This window comes from Palaemon carinicauda, chromosome 10, assembly GCF_036898095.1.
Source record: "Palaemon carinicauda isolate YSFRI2023 chromosome 10, ASM3689809v2, whole genome shotgun sequence".
NCBI classification, from domain to species: Eukaryota; Metazoa; Arthropoda; class Malacostraca; order Decapoda; family Palaemonidae; genus Palaemon; species Palaemon carinicauda.
Window position 1 is genome coordinate 43923955 of NC_090734.1, and position 13414 is coordinate 43937368.

The 13414-nt window shown below is 27.1% G+C and overlaps 1 protein-coding gene across 1 annotated transcript in view; it reads left to right on the forward strand.

Moving 5' to 3' along the window:
- The first annotated feature begins 2327 nt into the window (after positions 1–2327).
- The window catches only part of LOC137647970 (uncharacterized), a 37522-nt gene continuing 26435 nt past the window's right edge, over positions 2328–13414 (forward strand). Inside the window, exons 1-2 of the mRNA XM_068380914.1 lie at positions 2328–2352; positions 5611–6185. Of these exons, the coding sequence (XP_068237015.1) occupies positions 2328–2352; positions 5611–6185 (600 nt within the window). The remainder of the gene's footprint in view (positions 2353–5610; positions 6186–13414) is intronic.

The following is a 13414-nucleotide window of genomic DNA, read 5'->3' on the forward strand; positions in this document are numbered from 1 at the left end:
TGAAAATTATTTACACTACCACCAATTATAAATGAGATTCGCCCGCCAACCAACCAACCAACTAACTAACCAATGGACTGGTGAATTTAAAGACTGGTACATTGGATATATATATAGTCATCTTTGAAACTAATTTTTTTGATGTTGCTACCTATTTATCTAGAAATTAAAAAATGGAACGGGCAGTAGAAAACCACAATGATAATAATGATGATAATAATTTTGTTAAATGGAATTTTAATGATCCCCAATATAGCTCAAAAGTTATAGAGGACAGCTTCTAAATGGAAAATAATACAAATATCAGCGACAACGAAAATGATAAGAAAATAATAATTTCAGAAAATAAAGATAACGAAGAACAACTTATATATATACCAAGATTAATTTTAAGCGAAAATGTAAATTTACAATCAAGAAATATAAATTTCTTTGTTGATATAATATTATTCATATCTATCATTTTGTATTTATATTTACCTAATTTGATATATTTGATAGTTATATTTATATGCTTTATGTATAAACATATACAGTATAAGAACCCCCCTCTATATCAAGTAATAAATCATTAACGTCGTTATTATACTTTCATTTATGTTGTATGGTTATATAATTTTATGTAAAAGTTAATTGGAGATAGGGGGGTACGTTTCTCGTTCTTTATTCTGGTTTCATATTGAAATTATTCTATATCCAAAAAATGAAAATATGTATTATTTATCTAACTCCCCTAATAATAACATTAATCTATTTCCTTTGGAAAGTTATAAAATATGTATATTATCGGCATTTACTATTAAACTATATAGACTTGCTTGGCGGGGATGATCGCTGGGATGAAAAATATACTAATATTAATTATTGGATTAAGAATCAAACCAGTAAGCAAGAGGAAAGGGGGGGGGGGATGATATTATTTATCAATTTATATCCAACGACGACAATAATAATATTAAAAAGTCATCATTATGTACAGAGACAGCATTATTTGTTTCGCCCAAAGATAGAAATAATCCAAATATATGTCAAAAAATGAGTAGAAAGGTTTGTGGGATAGATTCAAACGCCATGAAATTAATTCATATCCCAGATGATAATCTTCATTCATATGTTGCTGCTAATGGAATGCAATTATTATCGGGCGAATCTTATTGTGTATATAAAAAACCACCAATTAACAGAGGCATCGAATGCAATGAAATATGGGGATATTGGAAATATTCTTCTATGCATGATAAATGGAAGTGTTACTCAAAGGTTCCTGGTATATATGATGCTGAGCGCAATGAATTTAATCCTTGCCAAAGAGAGGATAAAAATGGTAAATTTACCATTGATAATAATATTATTTCTCCAAAGGAAATACCCCAAAAATATAAACCGTCGGATTTTCACTCCACAGAATTTCAAGATAGATGTGGATGTCGTTGTGATAAAGCCCGTGGGTTTATTTTTAATAAGAATTTAAGCAAAACGACATGCTTTAAAGATCCGTGTTTGGCGGCATTACCCCCATTTTCAGCTACACCCGGATATAACTTAGAAACTGGACATTGTGATTGTGGTGTTTTCTTTAAGAACATATTTAATGACATAAAACAGCCATGTACCGCGTGTCCATGTAATCGTCCAACATATGATAATAAAACTCATACATTAACTGTTTATATAAAATGTTATAATCACGATGAAAGGATAATTAGAGGAGCAGAAGATGATAGATTTGCTTTATTTCCATGTGAAAGCGATGAAGATAAAATTCGTGGATGTAGAAAGGCCTTTATTCGTGTCAAACCAATATATAAAGCAGACAAAGATGACGAAAAATTCGAAAATAGAATCTTTTGGTAATTATCATTGTCACCATCTGGAAATATTGCATCCAAAGCCTTGCTGTTTTGACCCTTAAGGCAACTTCTTGCTCATGAGTGTTAAATTTCTTTACAATGCTATTTATGATAGCCAATTCCTTTGCTGATGTTGCAGTCAATATTTTGTTATCATACTGTTGAAGCATGGACTGAACCTCTAGTTTATCCTCATCAGAAATGATTGCACCAGATATAAAATACCAAATAATTCCCAAACCGGAAATTCCAAGCCAAGTTAAAGTTACTTGTTTATGAGACAAAAAAACACGAGGATGTATGTAATGTTGATATAAAAAACTGAACAAGGTTTTTACTGGTGCTGGCCTAATGCAGCATATGTTAACAGATGTGCTCGAAGGGCGCTGGGAAAATCTGCTGTGTCCCGTCATCATTTTGTCTGTAGATTTAGGTGCATAAAGCGTCTCCCACACTTCTTTTAATCCACTACCGGCCATGATGTACCCAATAGAACCCATAAGTGACATTAAGCGATGAAAATCACCTAGTCGCATGGAAACTTTACCTAAATTCAAACTGTTTTCAGTAGAGGACATAATCTCTCTTGCCTTCCATTATAGTGGCTGGTCAAAAGTAACACATGTCACACTCTTACTCGTTTTTCTACATGAATCAGATGCAAAATGTAATACACTGTTTATTGCATCAGAAGAGGTAGCCTTTAAATTAGGGAAAGGCAAAAAAGCCTTTCCAGTGTGAAATATCCTTAAATTTCATCCACTTCCCACTCAACCATAGTAAATGGCAAGATGACGTAATTTTTTTACTAGTAAGTTTCTTTAAATCCTCAATTTCAATCCTTTTCAGTCCACTTTCACTATGTAAAAAATACTTGAAAAATTCGTGGAGCTCATTACTATTTTTTTTTCTGGTAAACGTCTAACGATAAAATATTTGTGGCTATTATTTACATCCTCTGTATATACTTCTTCGTTTTTCTCTATTTGGAAGATAAAAACAAATATCTAAAAATATTTAATTTTTTAAATCGTCATGATCAATATTTTATAAATTTAGCGCTATTATCATTTACAGTGCGATATTGTGGTGGTTCGTTTGATAAATACAGATGAAAAATATACTGTTTTTGGAAACAAATCGGCTAAATTTTCTTCGTAATAACTAGAATTGTTTTTTATTTTTTTCCTTCTCCAATACATTTACATAATCGGACAATGTGTATTATGTTTTGTATTGTACTTTGGTGATGATAAGGTCACTCTAGTAATTATGGTACCTGTTGCTGTTTTTTTGAATTTTATTGCATTTTCATTTAAATAAAAATTCTCTTTGAATAAAAGCTCATTTTCCTCCAAAATACTTTTCCACGGACAAGACGGAATTAAAATATACTTGAAAAATTTCTGGAGTTCATTACTATTTTTTCCTGGCAAACTTCTAACGATAAAGTATTTATGGCTATTATTTACATCCCCTGTATATACTTCTTCGTTTTTCTCTATATTATATTCTCTATTTGGTGGACAAAAATAAATATCTAAAAATAAATAATCACCCATTTTCAGGTCAGCAAATTGTTTAATTTCTAAATCGTCATGATCAATATTCTGTAAATATCTGAATTTGGCGCTATTCTCATTTACAAGGCGATATTGTGGTGGTGATAAATCAGGATAGCGATATCGTGGTTTGCGTGATAAATCAGGAAAAGATACTGTTTTTGGAAACAAATTGGCTAAATTTTCTTCGTAATGATTACAAATAGGTTTATTTTTTTCCTTTTCCAATACAATTACATAATCTGCAAAGCGGTTTTCTTCGAAGAAATCATTGTATGATCTGATTATACGCGAACATTCACAATTACCCTCTGGATTTAACACCAATGGAAATAGTTTTTGAGAGTTTAAACCATAAACTAAATACATACTATCGAATAGCATTTTACGGCCGTCTTTTTTACAAATAACCTTACGCTTGGTTGTTATCATTTCATGATAATAGAATATTATATATTTATCGCTTGGAATGTCATCACAAATTAAAATATTTTTATCAAGACCATACAAATAATTATGAACGTTTTTGAATAAATTAACTTTAATGGGATTCCGTACGTCGTCCATCGTAAGAATAACTGAAAACAAAAGATAATATATGTATATGTATATACATATAAAACATGATATATATAAACTAGAACAAAATCAAATGAAATATATAAATTTAAGAAAATTGAATATCTAAGAAAAAAAAATCAGCATAGTGATTAGAATTGTAATCAATGTTATGTCAGGTATATAAGAAAAAAAATTCATTTTGGCTTTATCATTATAATTACTATCAACACTATGAACATTCTTATGGTTTAATTTCAAAGTAAACACGAATTATGAATTTTTCAAATGAACGTGAAACAATAGCAGACATTCTCTGTTTCAAGAATTGTGATGAAAAAGAAATAGAAAACAGAAAAAATCTTATCCAAGAACCAACCACTAAAAAATATTAAAACAAGACACCGAGTGACAATAAACCACAACTTAAACATTTAAAATATTACATATCAGTTACGAGAAAAGCACAAAAAATGATTTATTTATTCGTTACCCATTCCCATTCTCTGAAGGAGAATGAGATGTCTAACATAACATTGATTACAACTCTAATCACTATACTGAATTTTTTTTTTCTTAGATATTCAATTTTCCTAAATGTATATATTTCATTTGATTTTGTTCTAATTTCTATATATTATTTTGTAATATAAGTTTATATATATATACATATATTTTCTGTTGTTTTCATTTTGAAAATAATAATAATAATAATAATAATAATAATAATAATAATAATAATAATAATAATAATAATAATAATAATAAATGCATATTTGAATTTTGAAATCTTATCATATATATATATATATATATATATATATATATATATATATATATATATATATATATATATATATATATATATATATATATATATATATATATATATATATATATATATATATATATATATATATATATATATATATATATATATATATTTGAAATTTGAAAGAAAAAGCGTGACACAAATGTTGTTATTTTATAGAGTTAATAAAATCCTATATAGGAATTTTATTAACTTTTGTAGTAAAGTTAATAAAATTATACTCAAAAGTTCATAAAATTGTAGTTTTTTGGGGATTTGAGTTTTGTCACGGTTTTTTTAAGAGTTTTTTTAAGAGATAAATAATATTTTTCACGCTTCTTTTTTTTTTACTAATTTGATTAACTGAAATACACAATTGGTGGTTGACACACATTAAATTTTTTTGTGGCAAAAATATATATTCAAATATTTTTTTTTATTAAACAGGTTAATGTAACCGACTTGGTGGGGAAGCACACAATATATTGAACAATAAAAGGACAAGGGTGAGCCAACGGGGCTCATTTTACGATGAAGAGAATAAATGTAAAGAGCTCCGTGGATAAGGGGCCCACCGTCCTCAAAAAAATGAAGTACAATCTTCCTACGCCTGGACGATTTTTAGAGGAAAATTGTTTTTCTCCACTACCCACTGCCGCAAAAGAATTTTACGACCCAATTTTATATTATGATGAATACTCTTTTTTGGGTTGTGAAAAAAATGAATACCCTTTTTTAGGTTGTGAAAAAAACGGAGATTACAAAACTATACCCCAAACTTTGGTGAAAAAAACAGTAGTAACGAGTAAAAATGAGGAAAAATAATAAGACTTAGAAGAAGAAGAAGAAGAAGAAGAAGAAGAAAGAAAATCAAATGATAAGGCGGATATCGACAATGACGACGGCGACGACGATGATGAAGAAGAAGAAGAAGATGAAGAAAGAAAATCAAATGATAAGGCGGATATCGACAATGACGACGGCGACGACGATGATGAAGAAGAAGGAGATTACAAAACTATAGCCCCCATTTTAGTGAAAAAAACAGTAGTAACAAGTAAAAATGAGGAAAAATATGAAGACTTAGAAGAAGAAGAAGAAGAAGAAGAAGAAGAAGAAAGAAAATCAAATGATAAGGCGGATATCGACAATGACGACGTCGACGACGATGATGAAGAAGAAGAAGAAGAAGAAGAAACAATAAATATGCACGAGAAGTTTCTAAAAATGAAACACCTTTTTTTCGATATTTTTAATTTCACCTCAAAAAGGTGTTTTATCGGACATGAATGCAGTTTGAATATCGAGATATACAATCTCGAAGATTATGTAAAGAAAAATAAAAAGAAGGATATTGTTCTTGCCTCACAAATAAGAGACGCGAATAGAGAACATAAATTTTTGGTAAGCATCACAACTAAAAATTTTCCTAGGAAAATTTGCGATGCCATCTTTATAATTGATGACTCTAAACAAAGTATCAACAAAATTATACCAGAAATGAAAAAGCTGTTAAGTAGAGGATATAAAAACATATACCTAAGCATAAAATACCACACACATCATTTTTATAAGATAATTAACTCTCTGTTGAGTTATCTTTTAACAGCTTGTAATATGTCAGATGTAAACTGTAAAATATTTGTATTTTACAGTTTCCATAATAATGATGAATTAAATTACCTAAGGTCATATTTCAAACAAACAAAATATGAACCATGGGAAATTTTTCTCGATAAAATTGTTCGGGTCAAAAGATTTGACGATGAAATGAAATCGTTTGGTGGCAACAATTACACACATATACTTAAAAAACAAAAATGTTATTCGATCGCCAGAAAATTTCCAGACATTTTAAAAAAATTCAAATCTGTTATTATCAATGATAAAGTTAAAAACTGTATCAGTCAGGAATTTAAAAATATTTTATAGTTGTTTGTAATATTCAACAATTGTATAACATATATGAATACTGATGTTATAAAAAAACAACCAATTGATAAATTGATGATTGTAATATCTGAAAGTAACATTGAAATTTCTGTATTGCTTTCAAATGACATAAAGAATATCATTATATTAGACAACAATCATCTATGTGATATATTAAATTATGATGTTATTGGCCGGTGTATATCGTGTTGTTTAAAATCCACTGTGCCCGCAATAAGAAAAATTATAAAGGCGAAAGATACTTACTCACTTGAAATTGAGGTAAAGTATATCGAAAAAAAAATATTTGATGAAGAGGAGACAATTAATTCCATTTTATCTAATTCTTTTGAAAAAAATGGGCTTTGTTGTAAACGCGAAAGTATGGAAGGTATTACAATTGTAAATGTACATCGTATTATAAAATGAAGTTATATCTCATATTCTATACCTGAAATATTTTACCTAGATTTTTGTTATATCAAGTAATGAATCATTATTAATGGTATTATTATTATTATAATTTTTTTAACGGGCTCGTGGTATATCTAAATTTTGTAATAACAAACATTCAAATAAATTTTGTTTTTTTGTGGTTAAATAAAATAACACGATTGTTTAAATTTACAAAATAATATATTTACTATGATGGTTATTACAAACGGCAACGTCATTGGAAAATTTGGTAATTGATTAACCAATAACATATATATACAAAGAACATTGAACCGAAATAATTTTACGTTTGTAAATATATATTGTATTATAAAATAAATTTAAATCACATATTCTTAAATTATTTCTCATTTTCATTGTATAGTTATATAATTTTATGTAAAGTTAATTGGAGAAAGAGAGAGAAAGAGAGAGAGAGAGATATATATAGAGGGATAAATTTCTCGCCCTTCATTCTGGTTTCATATCACGCGATAAGTGCTTTATATATAAAACTTTCTTTATTTTCATTTCAATATGAGCATTTTAAGTGAGAGATGTTTAGCATTTGTATGTGATTATTATACTCATGGACATTCAGCAACACAAATAATAGAAAAATTAAGGAAAAAATTTAATGACGATATAATAATGAGGAGTATGATAAAAGAACTTACATTATTTTATGATTATATACATTTCATGAAAATAAACCACACAAAAAACTATCGTTATTTTCTTGATATGGTACATTCACAATTACCATCAATAAAAAGAGAAAAAACAAATGAGCCCACATATTTACAATTATCAAACACAAATAAAGAAGAAACAGAATGGCCCCATACAACTTATACAACAAAAACAGATAATTTATCTATCAATAAAACGAAAAAAACAAACAATTCTCAATCTTCGTCGTTCTTGCCACAAAACCAATATATTTGTCCTCAGAAGAGACGAAACCGTGTAATGATTGCAAAACAAATAATTTCTGATATAGATATAAACCCATCTTTCACCGAGGAAATTATTACAGGAGACGAAATGTGGATAAAAATTTATGATGCATCCGAAAAAAAATACAAAAACCTCATGTTAACTGTATTTTTTGATTACAAAGGCATCATTTACCACGAATATGCTCCACTGAATCAAACTTTAACAAAAGAATACTATTTGGGAGTTCTCCAGCAATTGATTGGGGCCATAGAAATCAATCGACCAGATTTGTGGAAAAGTAAAACAATGCGACTTCATCACGATAATGCTGCTTCTCATACGTGTAATTTGATAAAATATTTTATCGACACCCATTTCAAATATAAAGTGCCACATCCATCTTATAGTTCTGATTTGGCTTCTTGCGATTTTTGGCTTTTTCCGATAATCAAAAAGGCAATCTCTCTAGAAGATAGAAAAACTTTAGATGAAAATAAAGCCAAAAAAATAATAGATAAGATATTATCGGAAATTCCAGAAAAAGAGTTTAAAATATGTATGCTCGAAAAATATAAAAAGGTTTTAAAATTGTGCGTTGAATCTGGTGGAAAAAAAATATCTCTTTCAACGCCCCAGCATACGCTTATTGTAAAATAAACCAATAAATGGAAGTAAAATTATATTGCCCCAAACATTTTATTGTGTATAATATTTATCCTCCCCAAACATTTTATCATAATATTTATCCTCCATTAAATTATCAGTTAAAAGTTTAATTACCCGAACTACAAATTTGTTCATATCATCATTAGCTAAATTTAGTGATAATATATTCCTTTTGTTTGAAATACACACACTTGGGCTATCTGAGAATAATAATTCATTATATTATTTATCTATTTCTTTTAGATAATTTATATCAATATTTTCCTCGCCCTTACGACCTCTGCGTTTTATTCTATCATTCAACATTACATCAAAATTTAGTCCGTGTAAGTAAATAATTAGATCTGGGTTAAACAATAACATTTTTGATGCAATATTTTTATATAAATCATAGAAATCTTTCCTTAATAGATTCTTATCGGCGTGCAGTTTACAAAAAACGTCAATACCACTTAAAATAGATCTTTCTCCAATGATTATATGTGGTGCTATCTCGGTCCTTTCATTTTGAATTATATCATAAAAGATATTAATTATATTTTTCATATATGTAAAATTAATACCAGTCTGAAATATTTCTGAAAATTCAGATTTATTTTTGTAATATTTTTCTAGGTTGTTCTTGTTTGCTGTATCATTCGACCATTCATCAGTAGGTTCTTGTAAAAACGTCCAGCGCACATTTTTCTTGTTTAGTTGCGATTTAAACCTTTCTAATAAAGTAGATTTGCCGATACCAATATTTCCCTCGATTACTATGTATATTATTTTTTGGTTTTTTATTTTATCTAAGATGTCCATGAATTGATCTTCCATCTTAAATAGTATTACAAATAAAAACTGGTATAAGTTATTATATACTATACATAAAATATCTTTATAATACTAATAATAATAACAGTAATTATGACCAACCATACAAAAATATAGATTATGACGTATAAATAATACTGATTTTTTTTTTCTTAGATATTCAATTTTCTTAAATGTATATATTTCATTTGATTTTGTTCTAATTTATATATATATATTATTTTATAATATTTTATACAAGTTTTATATATATACATATATCTTCCTTTGTTTTCATTTATTGTTGCGATGGATTAAAAAATACAAAATCCCATTAAACACAACCTATTCAAAAAAATTGATGATTTTTTGGTTGAGCTTGACGACAGTATTTTATTTTGTGATGAAATTCCAAGTGGTAAATATATGATATTCTATTATTTTAAATTTGAAAATAAGCAAATTATTTATAGACGGCCCGATCATAAAATACCGGTCGATGTTATATATGTATTTTATGGTTTAAACACTCAAAAACTATTTCTATTCGCGTTAAATCCAGATGGTAATTGTGAATGTTCGCCTATCATCAACGAATGCAAAAACATCTTAGAAAAATACCAGCATACAGATTATGTAATTCTATTGAAAAGGGAAAAAAATCATATATTTTCTAATTATTACGAAATAGATTTAGCAAGTTGGTTTCCAACATCAGCATATTTTCATCTTTGTTCATCTTATCAACAACAATATCGCATTGTAGACGAGAATAGCACCAAATTCAGATATTTACGGAATATTGATCATGACAGTTTAGAAATTAAACAATTTGCAGACCTGAAAATGGGTGTTTATTTATTTTTAGATATTTATGTTTGTCCACCAAATGAGAAAAACGAAGAAGTATATACTACAGAGGATGTAAATAATTATCATAAATATTTTATCGTTACCAATGTACCGAAAGAAAATAGTAATGAACCCCGTGAATTTTTCAAGGATTTTTTAATTCCATCTTGTCCATGGAAAAGTATTTTGGAGGAAAATGAGTCTTATTTTAAAGAGAAATTTCATTTAAATGAAAATGTAATAAGAATAAAAAAAGTAACATCAGGTAAAATTATTACCAGAGGTAATTATAAACCCGATTTAACGCTTGCTAAATTGTATGAGTACCTAAGTTATAAAAAACCAAATGCAATAACGATTGGGTTTAGAAAAAAAACGATTGTCGATGAATTATGGAGGGAGAGAAGATAAGTAAACAAAATAATAACAATAATTATTATTAAAATAACATTCATTGTGGCCTTATCATTATAATTACTAGCAATACCATGAAAATTTTTATGGTTTAATCTCAATATAAATGTGAATTAGGAATTTTTCAGAATAATATATATATGCAGATTTGAATTTTGAGTAAACAAAAGAGCAACCGCAAAAAATAATAATAAAACAAAACATCAAGTGATAATAAACCACAACTTAGAAATTTAAAATATTATACCAATTACGAGAAAAGAAAAAAAATATCTATTTATTCGTTACTTTTTTAACCTAACATTGATTACAATTCTAATCACTATACTTAATTTTTTTTCTTAGACATCTAATTTTTCTTAAATGTATTATTTCATTTGATTTTGTTTTAATTTATATATATTTTATTTTATTGTATATATATACATACATATATCTTCCTTTGTTTTCAGTTATTGTTACGATGGACATTAAAGTCAATTTATTCAAAAAAATTCATAATTTTTTGAATGATCTTGACCATATTATAATTTGTCATGAATTTCCAGACGATATATACATGATATTCTATTATTTTGAAATTGGGGAGAATTTAATCAAAAAAGATGGCAGTAAAATGTATGTCAATAGTATGTATGTATTTTATGGTTTAAACACTCAAAAACTATTTCAATTGGTGTTAAATCCAGATTGTAATTGTGAATGTTCGCTTATAATCAGAGCACGCAATGATTTCTTAAAAAAAAAACTACTGTACAGATTATGTAATTGTATTGGAAAAGGAAAAAAATGAAATTTCTAGTTGTTACGAAAAAAATTTAGCCGATTGGTTTCCAGAAACAGTAGCTTTTCATCCTTATTTATCAGATGAACAATCACAACAATATCGCCTTGTCGATGAGAATAGCGCCAAATTCAGATATTTACAGAATATTGATCATGACGATTTAGAAATTAAACAATTTGCCGACCTGAAAATGGGTGATTATTTATTTTTAGATATTTATTTTTGTCCACCAAACAGAGAATATAATATAGAGAAAAACGAAGAAGTATATACTACAGAGGATGTAAATAATCCCCATAAATATTTTACCGTTACCAATGTACCGAAAGAAAATAGTAATGAACCCCGTGAATTTTTCAAGTATTTTTTAATTCCATCTTGTCCATGGAAAAGTATTTTGGAGGAAAACGAGTCTTATTTTAAAGAAAATTTTTATTTGAATGAAAATGTAATAAGAATAAAAAAAGCAACAACAGATAAAATTATTACCAGAGATCATCATAAACCCGATTTAATTCTTACTACATTGCATGATTACCTTAGTGATGAAAAACAAAATACTTTAACGATTGGGTTTAGAAAAAAAACGATTGTCGATGAATTATGGAGGGAGTATTTTCCTAGCTGATAAGAGAAGATAAATAAACAAAATAATAATAATAATTATTATTAAAAAAATATTCATTGTGGCCTTATCATTATAATTACTAGCAATACCATGAAAATTTTTATGGTTTAATTTCAAAATAAATGTGAATTAGGAAAAGAGATGTCTGATATAACATTGATGATAATTCTATTAGTACTTTATCATTGTATCCTTGTTTTGTAATTAGATTGTTATCCTAAGTTGGGACAAATAAATTGTTATTATAAAGATCAAAAGTTTTTTCTTTACTAGGTGCCATAGAATTTGGAATTTCACAATATTTACTAATAAAATTTTTTGGGTACAAAAAAAAATATTTATTTATTCGTTACTTATTTAATATAACATTGATTACAATTCTATTTACTATACTGAATTTTTTTTCCTAGATATCCAATTTTCTTAAATGTATATATTTCATTTAGATATATACAGAAGTTTTAAAATATCAACCAAATTTTTTTAAATATATATATATATAAGTGTCCTTGTATCTCTTGAAAATTAATTGATCAACTTGTTATATATACATATTTCTAAATTAAGTAAGTATCACCGGTTAATTTTATTTCTGAAGCTGATAGATAATTTTATATAATTTTTATCAAAATGAATAATAATAATATTATCAAAATATGTTCTTATATTTTAGTTGCTGCAAATGGTTTAAATGTAACTGGCCCTCTTGGGCGTTATAATAAGAGTGGGGGGCGTTTGGAACCCGAATCTAGTGTAGATGATATCCTTACAACTAAAAATTATGATGATAATATTACTATAAATTCAAATATTACACCAACGATTAATAGTAATTATTTTGATTCTTCGCCCTGTAAAATTAAAGAAGATTATATAGACGAGGAAATTGAAGATATAAATTCTACAGATTATGATGTACCTTCTACTGCGGAAACAAAAGAAACGGGCGATATAATATCAAAAATACTTAGCATGGAAGGTTTTGTAATTTGTATATTATTTATATTGTTGATGATTACTTCATTAATGCACTTTTTTTATTATAAAAGGCAAAACGAAAAAAATATTATTTTTAAAAGAACAAGTTCAATTACAACAAATGAACATAATAATAATAATACTAATGATATTAATATAATTACCAATAAATAATTGAATAATATAAACACATTCCCATTATTTTAG